This window comes from Lissotriton helveticus, chromosome 3_1, assembly GCF_964261635.1.
Source record: "Lissotriton helveticus chromosome 3_1, aLisHel1.1, whole genome shotgun sequence".
NCBI lineage: Eukaryota > Metazoa > Chordata > Amphibia > Caudata > Salamandridae > Lissotriton > Lissotriton helveticus.
The window spans coordinates 28178779-28195508 of NC_136061.1; the positions used below are offsets into that span (position 1 = coordinate 28178779).

The 16730-nt window shown below is 45.5% G+C and overlaps 1 protein-coding gene across 5 annotated transcripts in view; it reads left to right on the forward strand.

Annotated features, from left to right (window-relative positions):
• The window catches only part of ADCY10 (adenylate cyclase 10), a 4100562-nt gene that overhangs the window by 969780 nt on the left and 3114052 nt on the right, over nucleotides 1-16730 (forward strand). Inside the window, exon 2 of one of the 5 annotated variants that reach the window (XM_078679139.1) lies at nucleotides 10438-10585. The exons of the other annotated variants lie outside the window; for them this stretch is intronic. Within the exon in view, the coding sequence (XP_078535265.1) occupies nucleotides 10493-10585 (93 nt within the window). The 5' untranslated portion in view covers nucleotides 10438-10492. The remainder of the gene's footprint in view (nucleotides 1-10437; nucleotides 10586-16730) is intronic. 5 annotated transcript variants of the gene reach the window in all.

Genomic DNA, 16730 nt, shown 5'->3' on the forward strand with positions numbered 1-16730 from the left:
ACCAGTGAAAGGCGAATTATGTGTTAGAAAGAATGGTTCGGTACATCTAGGACACAGTGATTGTACTACTGTGGTCGAGTATAGTGACAGTGGGAAATCTACTTTCAAAGCCTCACGTCATTCGTATTTTGTATGTGGTCAGACCGCATATGTACGTCTGCCCCTAGATTGGGATGGAACATGTTACATTGCCTTCCTACTGCCACCAGTTTTCCTAGCCCCATCCGATTATCACAGAAATACACATCTAGTACACGTCAGACATAAAAGGGAGATCGAGTCCCCGATTGTCGATCAAACTGAAACTGCCTTAGAACAGTATACAGACTTCAATAAAGGTTTCTTTTTCTTCATAGGACCTGTCCAGAATAGTAAATTAATCCGTAGGTTAACCAGAACCCTTGAAGCAGTAGTGAATGAGACTACTTCCGCTCTAGGTAACTTAACAGAAGAACAGTCTGCTATGAGATTTGTCGTTCTTCAGAACCGCCTTGTTCTTGACGTCATACTGGCCGATAGGGGCGGAGCTTGTAGAGTCATCGGATCTAGTTGTTGCGTTTTCATTCCTAATAACGCACCGTCTGTTTATTCAGCTATAACAAGACTTCATAAAATAGCCCATCAGTTACACCAGAATCCAGGCACCTGGACATGGTCCGGTTGGCTCTGGAGTATAATATCTGCCTGGGGATGGAAAGTACTGTCATTCCTAGGAATAGTAGTAATGATCATATTCAGTTGTTGTCTCTGTTTACAATGTGGCCCTGCGATTTGCGGCTTGTGCGCTACCTCTTGTATTCCAAGTCCAAAGTCCCATTCCAAGAAGATTAAAGACGAGCAAATGATGCTCTATGAACAGATAGATGGTCTCATGAATATTGATGTTTCCTGAAGGAAACGGAGGGAATGAGGAAAATTGAATTTTGCCCTGTCATGTGTCCCTACGTGTTCCCCATTATATATTATATGTGCATGATCGATATGCATATGTTCCCCCTTGACCGAATAAAGACGCAATTATAGTTGTGTCCAACGTTAATGTGTCAGTTATCCAGTCCCCCGTGAAAGCAACCTGAATTAGGCTTCTAGGCCTATGTTGCCAACGTCTTTACATTGTGCACGTTAAATCATCGAGTTGTCCCCGTTTCTAGGCCTCACAGGGCCCGGACACCAGATTCAAGCCTCGAGTCCCGAGGAGCGATGCAGCCCCTCCCGCATGCCTGACCCTTCACTTACTTCCTGCCAAGCAGCACGTTGCCCGGCCTGGCCTGCCTGCCTGACTGCCAAGAATATGTTATGCTTACAGTTATCAGTTCAGCTCCCCGGCTTCACATTCCTAAGCTAACGAACCGCATAAACATCCTCATCTATAGTCTAGTCTTTCTGTCTCCATGCAAGAGAATTACTGAATTAATATCCATAGAAGATTCATAGCACACGCAATACACTAAGAAATATATGCATGCACCAGCCTTAGTGACAAGTAGCCTTTCCCCTGATGACTTTTAGATTCAAGCAACATGTACTCCAAACACGAGATATCAGATATGCTATAGGTACATGTCGTCCTGACATCCCAGACTTTAGTCTCCTCTTCTAGTGCTAGAAGTCAGAGCCCACAGCTCTCCCCAGTTACACGTCATGGCCCGTTTGCGCGCACCAGTAGGTTAAAGGTTCCAGCTGCCCAGGTAGCCCCCTCCATGTATCCACCCACTTATGACACTTCTGTGACGTTTACATCACATGTCTCCGTGCACGCCCTGTGCACGCCTTCTTTTTACGCCCATGTGTTCTTATCTTTCGTTTGTCACTTGTTACGCCTACTGTATGCAATGCAACTGTACTGTTTTACTATATATACTGTATGATGTTAATATGACATTAGGCTTTTCATTTCCCTTTCCCTGTGTCTGTCCCTTCCTGAACCTTTGCCGGTGATGGAACCCGATGGTCCATTGGCTCGAGCCATCTGATTAAAGCCCGTATGACTCAGATACCACGGATTCTTCCTCTTATTTATTGAGCTATCCTTTTCAGTTAATGCATAGAAAAATAGTACCGGTAATTAATTATTTATTTACCACAAAGGGAACAAAGGGGCAGATTTATGAAGGCCTTGCGCCGCCGGTGCGTCACTTTTTCCCATGTTAAAAATGACGCACCGGCGGCGCAAGGCCTTCATAAATCTGCCCCAAAGGCTGCAGGCTCGGGGACGGAGGATCTTCTGGAGCGGCCAGCACTTTGAGGGGTAAGTTGGGATCTTGGAGGATAGGTAGGCACCCCGGAGGTGGTCACAGGAGGCCAGGGGGCGCCGGGTGCAGGGGTGCCTTTGGACATCGGGAAATCTTACCCTCTGCTTGTCGCGGTTGGCGGGGTCCCTGGTTTTGAGTCTGCAGGCATTGTCTGGGTCGTTGAGGAGGGTCCTTGGGCACTGGATTCTAGGTCAGAATCGCCGGGGGACATCCTCGAGGTCTTTATCCACTCGGGCACAGGCCGGGCTCGGCAGGAGCAGAGTGGTCTGGATTCGCGGTTCATGGCTGGCACCAGGTGTGTTGCTGGTTGAGCAGAGCCACTGCTCGTGGGAGTCCCGGTCTCTAAGAGGGTGAAGGCAGGCAGGTCCTCCGGGGTTCTTGAGGTTGCTGTCCGCAGGAGACGCCGGGATTTAGCTGGAGCAAGTTCAAGGATCAACAGGCCTGTAGGGCTTGGGCCGAGTAAAGTAAAGTAAAGTCCACATTTGTAAAGCGCACAATCACCCGTAAGGGTCTCTAGGCGCTGGGGGCCGTCGGGAAGATTAAGCGAGCTATTGCCCAGAGTCACATGGTGCTGGGCTAACCTGGCGCCGGAGCCGGGGATCGAACCGTGGTCCCCAGATTCCAGCGTCAGTCGCCCTGGCCGCGGCGCCACACCTCCGGCGCCAGAGGACGGAGTCAGTTGGCGCCGTCCTCTTGTTAGCAGCTGCCCGGCAGGTCTTCTTCTTCTTGATCTTCTTTCTTGTTTTCAAATCGGGATCTGAGGAAGGAAGATTCAGTGTGCCCCTAAATACTACATTTAGGGGCGTTACAAGTAGGGGAAGGGCAGGGACCAATAGGTCCCTGTCCTGGGGTGTGTACACCCCTATCCTGCTCCTCTCCTGTGGCAGGGGGGCAGCAGCCTATCTCTAATTGGGCACGGCTCCCCATCTTCAACATGGCTGGGCCCGGAGTTGTGCTTTACCTCGCCTCTCCCACCTGAGGGGTGGAGTTGGCACAGGCTGGCAAACCCCCTTTCCTAGCCTAGGTTTTCCTGCCAATCTTCCCGCCAGAGTGGGGGTCAGAACCGGTGGGGGCCAGTTTGATGTGTACAGTAAGTGGTCTGGAGAAGCTCACAAAGGCGGTATGCCTTTGAAGCTTCCCCCTGCCCATCCTGGGGGAGGAGGTCTAGCACCTCGCCCAAGATGTGCATTGTTGCAGGCCCAGAGGAGCGGGGGGCTCTCCACCCAGGGGTCCAGCAACATGTCTGCTGTGTGGCAGTCTAGGCAGACTCTCAGACCAGACGTGGATTGTATGTTAGGTTTCAGGGGGCCTCTGTAAGATGCCCTCTATAGTGCATTTTACATCTAATCCCACACTGGCATCAGTGTGGGTTTAATGGGCTGAGAAGTTTGATATCAAACTTGTCAGTCTTCAGTGTAGCCATTATGGTGCTGTGGAGTACGTACTGACAACCTCCCAGCATCATATACTCTTAATAGCATCACTGCACTTAGAGTGCCCAGGAATGGCCCTGGGCACAGTAGGGGCACAGGGCTCATGCACCTGTGCCCTCACCACTGGGATAGGGCACCCAGCTAGAGGGGTGACTGATGTATGCCAGGGCAGTGGGTGTGTAGCCATGGCACACAGGTATGTGGGCCATGTCGAGACTTTGTTTAGTTCTGCAACAGGCCACTCAGTCTGCAAAGGTAGGGTGTGGGTGTCAGGGTGCAGGACGCCTAAGGGTGGCACAATATGTGCTGCAGCCCTTAGGGGTCTTCTCTGATCATAATGCGCTGGGTACCTAGGGTACCATTTACCAGGGGCTGCCATGTGGCCAGAAATGCCAATTGGGTTTCAGCTTTAATACAGTTTTTAGGGAAGGCACATAGGCCTTAGGCACCTGATTGGCAGGAGGTCAGGGCACACTCAGTCAAAGCACATCAGCAATTCAGCAAAAAGTGGGGGCATACCAATGCAATGCAAGAAAGATGGCACTTTCTCACATGTATATTTTCATGATTTCATTCATTTAGCATTCAAATGTAAAATTTATGCTTAGAATGAAACATTGCTTTAATGTGTACAGCACCAATGCATTTGTTAGACTTACGACCAGTTCTAATGCATTTTTGTACATAAGAAAGTGGAGTGGGTGTTGTGTATCGATTTAGATTCCGTATGAAATTCCCGAACCATGCCCTTCTAAAGGTACATTTCACATTGCTCTTATATAGGCAAAGAAATCCAGTCCTTATTTAGGCATAGTCCATGCTACCCAAATACACGCGTGGCAACTTAAATCCGTTCATCTACGTAACAACGAGTTCCTGGAAAATCAGACTCTTAAACATTTAGGACTTCCCCTTGCTTGGATATTGATTTCTCCAAGAACTCATTTATTATGTATAAACATCTAATCCTTAGGCGATCATTCATGACGTTCATATGCCCGACTTTTACGTCAATACTGGCATTCCTAAAACACCTTCAAGGTATAAATATACCTTCACTTGCTATGGCAAGGCACGGTGCGGTTCGGCTAACTACTTGCACGACGCAGCTCGCCACAGCAAGTCCTGAAGGAAGTCATCTCCCCAACTGACACACTGACCAGATGTTGTCATCCTCCCTGCTGAGAATCTATCTCCGGTGTTTCTGACTCCCCTTACGGGGTGCTAGAGAATCGAGTCCCGGGAAAGAGATACCCACCTCTCTCATTCTAAGGTATGGAGCTGATTAGAACCTAGACTAGAAAAACCTTTGGCAATTTTTGGCGAAACTAAAGTAAACTAAACGTATTCTAAAACAGCACCTACTTCTTCCCTCGTACTAGACTTAGGTTAGGTGCAATGGGGTAGGCTTATTTTAGACGCACCAGTTGAGTATTTTAGCCTGTGTTATTAATGTATGTATTTTTATATGGGTTATAGCTACTGACCCATGCTATTAAAGTAGTATTTATATTACTGTTTGCACTGTACTCATTATACTTTGCATTCTGTCTAACGATTGTAGCAGTTCATATCTCTTGCATGAGAAATAAGAGTGTTCAAAATACCCCTTTTTATTGAAACACCCCGTCTATCTAGTTCTCTGCAACTCTGTAGAAACCAAGCATGCACGATTGACTGAGTGAAAAAGTTATCTATTGTTTGCACGACTCTGAAGATATTGTTCCGACTCTAGGGGAAACAAAGTTGTCATGTTTATGCGGTTGTCTGAGACTAATCCCTTCTTGTTCATTTGAGAAAGTTTATAGTGACCTCTGAGTTAGCTGGCACACACACAATTAAGTTTAATATACTCTATAGAGACATACTGACCTCAGTCCTATGTCAACTCTATAGTGTATTTTATTCCAATGCGCAGAGCATAATAGGGATATAGGAACTACACTACAGTAGGATCTGCTTCTTATAGTTACCACCGCTTTTTGCTGATGTTTCACTGTTTTTCAACTATAGTCGGCTTGGGCCCTGCTGTCCAGAACCCCAGCATAGCTGCCTCCACTCTAAAATGATTCCATTTACTTTAGGTACACTCCAGTTTGGTTACTGAGGTACCGTTATGAGTCGCTAGTATATGATACACTAGGTATCAATGGCATAGGTACCCCAAAGGACTACCAGGGGCTTCAGCATGTATTTTGCCATCCCTGGGAACCCTACCAAAATGACACAACAGGTCTGCTACAGCAACCTGTGTAAGGTGGTGTATGCACCCCTTACTTAGATATAGGTTCCCCAATATCTACCTTATATCACTGCACATAAAAACATAAAAACCTATCAGTCACCCCATGTGGCAGCCCTTATCATTCCTGAAATCTACGATGAATCGCACACCGCTAGCCTCTCCTCCGGATCGCCCCTAAGCACTCTGGTATGTGAAGTGCGTGTGGTTTGTATAGTTGAAACAAAGTTCGTAAGTGGTTCACCAAAGTTGGTGCAAGTAAGTACTTGTTGTTCCCAAGATCTCTAGACCTGAGACATGGCCCGGGTTTCAGGATAGTTTCCCTCATCAGTAGAGAAAGTATTTGGGGTGGATGAGAAGGCCGCCAAGTAACCGTCACAGGCCTCGATGCCTCTCAGGCGCGCAGGTGCGTCTCCAAAAGCTCGTCAGCTTGGGGACTCATGGGAACCCTATAACAGAAATCTACGGTGGATCGCACACCGCTAGTCTCTCCTACGGATCGCCCCTAAGCACTCTGGTATGTGAAGTGCGTGTGGTTTGAAGTTCTATTGTGTTTAAAGTCTGTACTTTACTCTGTAATCTCATTAATATATTACTAGAGAGCGTTTAGTAATAAATACATATATTTTATATATATATATATATATATATATATATATATATATATATATATATATATATATTCACGCTCCAAGGTTGGAGCGATCATATATATATATATATATCCAAAACAATCCAGCAATTTGAAAATCAGTTCACACTGGTGCCGCGGCCTCTGTAAATAAACGCTTTATTCAGCTTAGCAACGGGTGCCCAACGCGTTTCGCTGTTACACTCACAGCTTGTTCACGGGTGGAAATTTACCAATACAATGTGTCATTTAAAGTAACAGACACTAGTTCCACCTACAATCAATGGAAACCATAGACAGACTTCCGATGCAGTTTTGTAAACAATAAAGTTCTGTAGGTTCATGTGCTAGAAAAATTAATTAAACATTGCGGCAGCAACGGGTAATAATGCAACGTAAATTGAAAGAAAAGAAAAGTTTAGCCCCAGTGGTCGTAACATACTCATATGATTAATAAGTATGCAACAACAGTATCCAGTTATAAGAAGTTTTTTTCACACAATCTAGCCCAAGTGGGCAAAAATATGACAAATAGCCTAAAGGCAACTGTTATTGTCAACTGTCACTGGAACTTTAGATTAGATTAGATGTAGATTTATAGAGCGCGAATTGCTGCCCGGAGGCGTCCAAGCGCTAAGAATAACCAGAAACCTACCAGAGACCTGTAAAGGAGGCTAGCTGAAGTTAATGGGGTAGGTTAAAAAGGAAGGTCTTTAGCTGTTTGCGAAACGCAGAAAGATTGGGGTTGGCTCTGAGGTGCAGTGGCAGGGTGTTCCAGGTCCTGGAGGCATTGTGGGCGAACGTTCTGCCACTTTAAACAATTATAGTACTTTGTATGCTGCTGTTTATCTTCAAAAGGTATACATTTGTAAATAGAGTCATACTCAAGTGAGCAAAACATGATCAATCATCCGGATCTTCAAATTTTGACATGAAGTTCTTTCTGCAAGAGAAGAAACATAAGGTTTCTAATTTAATGTCCTGGAACTCTCTCAAAAAATTAGTTAAAAAACAATCAGTTAAAAATCAACAAAAGGGCAAGATAGACGTAAAGGTTCAGACAAATAAAGAGGTTATAAAACATCTCATCTCAGATGAATGGCTAATTCTTCGTCAAAGTTAAGCCCGGTGGGCATCATGGTGTAGAACTTTATGATCATTTTTGACTCAAGTTTCCTTAACTCTATTGTGCAATTACCCCCTCTTTCTCTTTGGGGCACTAAATCCAACACACAGAATTTAAGGAGACTAGGGTTTTGGTTATGTGCTTCAGGGAAGTAGCGGGCCTCCGGATAGTGTTTGTCATTATTAGAAATAGCTCTAAGATGCTCAAGAATTCGTAATTTGACTTTTTTGGTGGTGCTCCCTATATAATAGAGATCACATGGACATCTTGGAGCATGGGTACTCACAAACTTTATCTCGGGGGCCAAATTTACAGTGTGGTTTGCGGCAGAGGGCCGCACTGGTGAGGGAGGGGTCAGTGGGGGAGGGGGGCTGGGCTAGAGCAAAAAAAAACTGTGACCATGAGGTTGAACACAGGCCCCTGCAGCGGATGCCTTCGTCCACTGAGCCACCAGACCTGGCATCTTTTTTTTTCTCTTTCTCTCTCTCTCTCTCTCCCCCTCTGTCTGCCCTCTGTCTGTCTGTCTCCCTCTGTCTCCCTCCCTCTCTCTGTATCTCCCTCTCTGTATCTCTCGCCCTCTGTCTATCTCCCTCCCTCCCTCTGTCTATCTCCCTCTCTCTGTCTCCCTCCCTCTGTCTCCCTCCCTCTGTCTCCCTCCCTCTGTCTCCATCTCCCTCTCTCTGTCTCCCTCCCTCTCTCTATCTCCCTCTTTCTGTCTCCCTCCCAACTGTCTGTCTCCCTCTCTCTCCGTCTCCCTCCCTCTCTCTCCCTCTCTCTGTCTCCCTGCTAGCTGTCTGTCTCCGTCTCCCTCCCAACTGTCTGTCTCCGTCTCCCTCCCTCTGTCTGTCTCTGTCTCCCTCTGTCTCTCCCTCCCTCTGTCTCTCCCTCCCCCTGTCTCTCCCTCCCTCTGCCTCTCCCTCCCTCTGTCTCCCTCCCTCTCTCTGTCTGTCTCTCTCCCTCCCTCTGTCTCCCTCCCTCCCTTTGTCTCCCTCCCTCTCTCTGTCTGTCTCTCTCCCTCCCTCTGTCTTCCTCCCTCCCTTTGTCTCCCTCCCTCCCTCTGTCTGTGTCTCTCCCTCCCTCTGTCTCCATCCCTCTGTCTCCCTCCCAACTGTCTGTCTCCGTCTCTCTCCCTCTATCTGTCTCTGTCTCCCTCTGTCTCTCCCTCCCTCTGTCTCTCCCTCCCTCTGTCTCTCCCTCCCTCTGTCTCCCTCCCTCTCTCTGTCTGTCTCTCTCCCTCCCTCTGTCTCCCTCCCTCCCTCCCTTTGTCTCCCTCCCTCTGTCTGTGTCTCTCCCTCCCTCTGTCTCCATCCCTCTGTCTCCCTCCCTCTGTCTCCCTCTCTCTGTCTCCCTCCCTCTCTCTGTCTGTCTCTCTCCCTCCCTCTGTCTCCCCCCTCCCTTTGTCTCCCTCCCTCTGTCTGTGTCTCTCCCTCCATCTGTCTCCATCCCTCTGTCTCCCTCCCTCTGTCTCCCTCTCTCTGTCTCCCTCCCTCTCTCTGTCTGTCTCTCTCCCTCCCTCTGTCTCCCTCCCTCCCTTTGTCTCCCTCCCTCCCTCTGTCTGTGTCTCTCCCTCCCTCTGTCTCCATCCCTCTGTCTCTCCCTCCCTCTGTCTCCCTCCTTCAGTATGCATTTCGTATCCTGGGGTCTGCAGGGTGTACACTACCTCCTGTGCAGTGTACCATTCGATGTGTCCCCTGATCTGAGCATTCATTGTGTGCTCGGACCTCTGAAGCATGGGTTGTATAGCACGTGCCTCAAACACTGTTCATGGTGCTGTGCCATTACTGTGAGGCAGGCTTGTTATGAATCCCACACTGCGGCATGTGTTTCATTCTCTGGACCTTGGATTCTGAATGTTCCTCTGTGTGTCATGGTCTTCGTGTGTTGTCATCTGTACATCTGGTGGCACAGTATGTGTTGGCTGTCCCTTGTTCTCAGTCTGTGCTGTGTCCAATGCGATTGTGCTGCACATTGTTCACTCAATATGTACTCTGTGCTATACATTACATGTTGTGTACTTGGCATACCTATGGATTTTCTCTATTTGCCACATAATCGAACATGTTGCATAATTTACAGGTTGCAACATAAGTTGAACATTGACAACGTCTATATGCCTGGCCTTGGCGAATTGACTAATTTTATTTGCAAACGTATCTAGTGTGTTGCCGAGAAACTCTGCTCTATGGGGGTCGGGCGATTCCCTTATCCTTCTGTCTCCCTCCCTGCTGTCTTCTGTCACCTCACCCCGAGCGTGTGTCAGCCTTGGGCTGAGACAGCTTCCAGGCACACACAGCCGCACCCGAGTACTTCACAGGTCTTTAAAAAGACCATTTACATGTTAATGAGGCCTTGTTCTATTTCACCTCTTCTTAGGCCCCTGCAGCTCCACTGTGACTAATGCTGGAATCGCCCTGGAATCGCCAGAACCCCTTAGAGCAGAGTTTCTCGGCAACCGGCGGTGCTGACACATACAAAAACAAACCAAAAACACAGGTACAATGCAGCAAGGTCCGCGGGCCGCCAAGGAAGGCTTGCCGGGCCGCCACCGGCCCGCGGGCCGTACTATGAATACCCCAGTCTTAGAGCATAGACTGCAAACTCCGTGTCGCAGGAGAAATGTCTAGCAATTTTAAAAGCTGGTTTGTCTTTCCTCAACTTTATACTCTTACAGTTCTGACTGTACTTACATGCTTTGCATCTCATGCAGGTGATAAAACCTTCAATAGGGTTCTTGCGCCTATTTTCTTTTATAGAGCTGTTAGTGAGACTGTCTTTCAGTGACTTACATCGTCTGAAGGTGACCGATGGATGAAATCCTACATAGCCATTAAGATCTTGATCTGTTCTAAGAACTTCCCAGAATTTATTCAGACTTTTCCTTACCTCCCAAGCCTGGTTATGGTAAGTTGTTATAAACCTAAGTTTATCTGTCTCCTTCTTCTCTTTAGGTTTATTCAAAAGCTCATCCCTGTTGAGATTTTTCACCTTTTCAATTGCTGCCTGTATACTGTCTTCTTTATACCCTCTGTCTCTAAACCTGTTGCACATTGTTTCTTGTTCTTTACTGTAATCCTCAGCCGAGCTACAGTTGCGTTTTGCGCGCAACAATTCCCCAAACGGGATACTGGCCACCAGGTTTCCAGGATGACAACTTTGTGAGAGTAATAAACTATTGCCGGCTGTCTTTTTCCTGTGGAGTCTGCTGTGTATCTAATTTTTTTCAATTAAAATTTCTAAGTCCAGAAACACAATTTTTTCTTTGCTACTCTGGCTCGTGAACTGTAAGTTAAAGTTGTTAACATTCAGTATTTGGAGAAATTCATCCGCTTTTGATTGATCTCCCTTCCAAATACAGAAGATGTCGTCTATGTACCTCGTCCAGAGGACGACATGGTCTTGGTACAGTGTGATGTTCCGGACCACCTGCTCCTCCCACCAGCCGAGGTAAAGACCTGCAAAGCTGGGGGCGAAGCAGGTCCCCATTGCCGTCCCCTGGGTTTGTCTGTACAGGATTTTATCAAGGATGAAAAAGTTGTTTTTCAAACATATCAAAACCATATCTAGTACCATCTCAGTATGGGCCAGATAGGACAATGATCTCTGTTTGAGAAAGTGTCTGCAAGCATCGATTCCAGCATTCTGTGGGAAGCTAGTGTAAAGGCTACACACGTCTAGACTAAGGAGAAGGTAATCTTCTTGACAGTGTATCCCCTTGATTTTGTTTAAAAAGTCTCCAGTGTCTTTTATAAAGCCTGGTAGGTTCTGCACATATGGCTGTAGAAAATAATCTACATATTTGGATACATGTTCCAATGTGCTGCCTCTGGATGACACTATGGGTCTACCTGGTGGTCTAGTGATATCTTTATGTATTTTGGGCAGGAGGTATAGGGCAGGTATTTTTGGATCTTTACAATACAGATACATATATTCACTATACTCCAACAATTCTTGATCCCTCCACAATTTCAGTTTGTCATAAATCATTCTGTTAGACTCATCATATTCTGATTTGTTAGCCACATTGTACTTAGTTACATCATTTAGTTGTTTTAAGCCTTCCTCTATGTATAAATGAAGTGGCCAGACCACCACATTTCCGCCCTTGTCAGCTTTTTTAATTACAAGGTCTCTATGCTCCTCCAAAGATACAATGGCATCTCTTTGTGCTTTATTAAGATGTTATCTACTTCTGTATTTCACAGAGTCCAATCTTTTAAATTCCTGTATCATGCCTCTTTCAAAACAGTTAATTGCATCGCAATTTACTTGCGGTAAAAATATTGATTTGGGCTTAAAGCCGCTGTCACTCATCATTTCAATGTCAATGTCAGTATTTAACAAATTGAGGAAGGGATCTTCGACGATATCCCGATGATTACCAAGTTCCTGAACTGTTTGAGTCATTTCGAGGTCATGCACATTGAGATTGGTTGGGACATGAGAGACCTTATTAGATCTATTCTTGTGTGTCGCGAACCACTTCTTGAGTTTTAATTTTCTAGTGAAATGAAACAGGTCAATTCGGGATTCAGTATAATTAAAATTTGCCGAAGGGCAAAAGGACAATCCTTTGGACAGAACATCAATCTCAGTGTCAGATAGTGAATAATTAGAAAGGGTTACCACAGTTGACGTGTCTTTCTTCATTTCTTCGCCGTTTTTCCCCTTGTTTGCATTCCCATGGGGGTTTCTCCAGTTTTGGGAGTGGATTGACCTCGTCCTCTTCCTCCTCTGCCTCCTCGCCCACGATTTGGTCTTGGGCTTTCGCTTCCGGCTTGCATGTTTAGAGCTCTCCCTTTTGCCATGAGCGTGATCTCTTTTAAAAATCTTTCTTTTACCCCTTCTATGTCTTTGGGGTCAGAAGTTTCATTTATGGAGGCCGGTGCACTACTAACACCTTCTTGCCCTCCTGCCAATTCTTCGGTAGGGACTGTAACTGCTGTCGCTGGCAATGTGCTCGTATTCCCTTTTCTCAGATGGTCGAATTTCTTACTGAATGTCAGTATTTGACCGTTCCTGTAGTCTGCTTCATCACGTTTGAATTTTAACAGCTTTTTTTGCTTAATTTCTTCTTCGATCTTGGATAATTTTTTATTCATTTTACTTAACTCAAGTTCAAATTCCTCAGTACTACAAAGGTCTTTTAGCTTCCCCATTGTTTCTTCAATTTCCTCATTAAGTTTGTCACACTCTTTCTCAGCGTATTTAATTAAAATTCTGAGCATGTTTGCTGAGCATTCTTCATTGTTACTCATCCATTCGTTGATCATTTCTGGATCTGGATTCTGAAAGGTGGGGATAGTGTAAATTCTAAGACCTCTGGGTACCCTTCCAACTTCCACATAATTTCTTAATGCCATGGCTTCCCCGACCTTTAGATTGTTCTTTTTTTGAAGCTTTCCATAAAGCATCCCAAAGTTTATTTTTCTCATCTGGCGCACTTGCTCCTAGCCGAGCTCCTTCACGAGCTCTCGCGTCTGTCAAAGTTTTTGTAAACAGCATAGTTGCTGCCTCTTTCCGTCTATTTGCCCTCTCCGTTGCCATTATACTCAACACGCTTCGTTCTGCATTTTTCAATGCACTTTTAATGAACAAGGAAGCCCAGATGTCCTATGGCTGCCTAGCGTCCTCCGCTTCCCTTAGCACACACACACGAGCCGATGTTAACGTTCCCGTAGAAGTCCCGGTCCTCCCCGCTCCGTTACCAATGCCGGCAGAGTTATCAACTCTTCCTCTCACCTTCACGATGCGGCGACTCGTAGGGATTTTTTTTAGCTTTTTCCTTTTCTCGGCTCATAGGTGCAGGGCGGGCTCTCATCTAGTTTCCTTCGTATTCCAACACCAAGTTCTGGCAGATAGAGAGCCTCGATGGCGGCGGGCAACGCGGCAAGGACGCCACTCCAAAATATCCAAAACAATCCAGCAATTTGAAAATCAGTTCACACTGGTGCCGCGTCCTCTGTAAATAAACGCTTTTATTCAGCTTAGCAACGGGTGCCCAACGCGTTTCTCTGTTACACTCACAGCTTGTTCACGGGTGGAAATTTACTGAATAGGTTGTAAAGGCATGTATGTTAAATGCACATGCGTTGTGAAAATAAATAGACTTCAAGAATATGGAACCAGGAGGAGTGTGGAACCACGACGACGAGAGAGGTACGGGGGTTTGGGTTAATTTTTTAGGGGTGGGGGGTCGTGCTGGGGTAGTGATTGTGTAGTGTAGTGTAGTGTTTGTGTAGTGTAGTGTAGTGTTGTGGTGGTTCTGTAGTGTCGGGTCGTGCTGGGAGTAGTTTTATAGTGTTTAGGGTAGTGTTGTAGTGTTTGTGTAGTGTAGGGCCATGCAGGGGTAGTGTTTTAGGGTTTAGGGTAGTGGTGTAGTGTTTGTGTAGTGTAGGGTCATGCAGGGGGTAGTGTTTTATGGTTCAGGGTAGTGTTGTAGTGTTTGTGTAGTGTAGGGTCATGCAGGGGATAGTGTTTTAGGGTTTAGGGTAGTGTTGTAGTGCTTGTGTAGTGTAGGGTCGTGCTGGGGGTACTGTTTTAGGGTTTAGGGTAGTTGTGTAGTGTTTGTGTAGTGTAGGGTCATGCTAGGGGTAGTGTTTTAGGGTTTTGGGTAGTGTTGTAGTGTTTGTGTAGTGTAGGGTCATGCGGGAGTAGTGTTTTAGGGTTTAAGGTAGTGTTGTAGTGTTTGTGTAGTGTAGGGTCATGCTGGGGGTAGTGTTTTAGGGTTTAGGGTAGTGGTGTAGTGTTTGTGTAGTGTAGGGTCATGCAGGGGTAGTGTTTTAGGGTTTAAGGTAGTGTTGTAGTGTAGGGTACTGTTTTAAGGTTTAGGGTAGTGTTTGTATAGTGTAGGGTAGTGATGTGGTGTTTGTGTAGTGTAGGTTTGTGCAGGGGTAGTGTATTAAGTTAGTGTTGTAGTGTTTGTGTAGGGAAGAAAAGTGGTATATGGTAGTGTTGGGGGATCGTGCTGGGTAGTGTAAATGTAGGAAAAGGACTGTGTGTCAAGGGTGAGCTGTGCAGGGGTACTACATTAGCGTGTAGGGTAGGGTAAGGTAGGTTAGGGTACTCATACTTACCTTTAAAAAATGTACAATGAGTATACCTTTAACACGCATGGCTTTGCGTTGTAATGGCATGCGTGGCAAAGGCATATTCATTGTAAAAGTTTGCGTTGTGTTTTTTTTCGGGGTGTTTGTCTTTGCGGAATTAAAATTGCAGAGTGATGGTATGCGGGGTAATTGTTGGTGGAAAAACGTCTCATATTTGACTTTGTTATGTGTGGTTAATGGTAAGTCTTACACTAGAGGAAAATGTGAGTTCTAATCAACAACTACCAGGAGATGATGTCCATTATTGAGGGGTCTGAAATTTTCAGCTGCAATCCTCTCTAAGGCCCGCTTAGGAAGATCATACATTTTCAACGGGTGCTGAGTCGTCTTGGGAGTCAGAAAATTATACAGTTCACTTTCAACTCATTCATCAAGGTACGTGAACTGCATTTGATCCCTGAGGGCTCTTATAGGTGTGGCAATGCCACAATATCTTTTGTGTGCCAGTTCAATAACTTGTAACCTTAGGATTTCAGGGATAACTATTCTTGCCATGATATCATCATGTGTAACAGAAAGTTCTTCCAAAACATTCTTGAATTTCTGGTACTCAACATCATCTGTATGAGGTTGAGCATATCTCCTCTGTAATTGTGTTTCAGTTATTTATGTAAGCTTGAGCATGTCCTTGTCAGTACTAGTAGCTGTCAGAATCTGTTCAATAGAAAGAGCTGCAGGCGCACTTGACTTTAGCTTGAAATTGTTGTAGGCCTCACCCGCTTTGGACGTTGTGATCGTCAATCACAAAAAGTAGTATTCTTGGTATTGATCCTTCTCTTGTTTGTGCAAAATAGCAGTCAATCAAGCAGATGCAACCCCCACCTCTAGAAATGAGTAGGAATCTTGGCTTTCGACTTGTCAAAAATGGTGGGCAACACATGATGGTCCGTGACAAGGGCGAAATGCTTTCCATATAGAAACACATGGACGTGTTCAAATGAACATACTGCAGCTAAGCTTTCATTAATAAGCACGTTTGGTCTGAGATAGACTACTGCTAGGATAGGCCACAATGTTTCTCTGAGCGTCGGCTGTCCAATATGTTGGGCAAGGATCGCGCCCAACCCCGCAGTGGCTTGCAACTAACACGATCTCTGTATGCACTTTACGATCCAAGTAAGCCAATTCAGTTGTATTTTCAATTGCATGTTTTATTTTCTTGAAACTTCTGTCACATTCAGATCACCATTCCAATGAAACATTTTGTTTTGTTAGTTCTCTCAGAGAGGCACTCACAGTGGCAAAATCACAAATGTACATGGAGCAGTAGCTGGCCATGGAGGGCAAGTAGATGGCAATGCTTGTACCTTTTTGGGTCAGGAGTCATTCCACTTTCAGAGAAAATATGGCCAAGGAATCTAAGTCTGTTTTTGTGAAACTCACACTTCTCTGCGTTTAGTGTGAGACTGGCATTAGTAAACAGACGGCATTATCACGTTTCTTTGCGTAGCCCTAAATACCAATATATCATCACTCACTGTAGTCTTTTTTTAACTGAACAAACCAACATGAGTTGAAAAACTAATAATGTACCTAGTTTTCTTTCAGTTCAAGTTGATGGTAGTCTTTATTCAAATCAAAGCGGGACAAAACTTTGCCACTATTCAGCTGCATGATCATGTCAGCGTGGTACTAGTAGAATGCAATGATGTCATGCTTTAGCAATGTTTCTAGTTATTTCTCTGTGACTTCCTCTAAGTGAAAAGCAATTTGATTGAGTTGCTGTGCAAGAAGGTGAGTGTATTCATTCATCTCAAGCTGCATCTTCCTCTTCTTAAGTTTCCAGAGCCCATGAAACAATGTAGGGAATTGACTCGTTATTTCAGAAGGGGCATTCAGGTTGTAGTTAATAGAGATCAATCACATTTCAGCAGCCATAGCAAGACTTAATAAGCATGTACTTGACAAAGTACCTTGGAGCAATTAATTTTGCCACA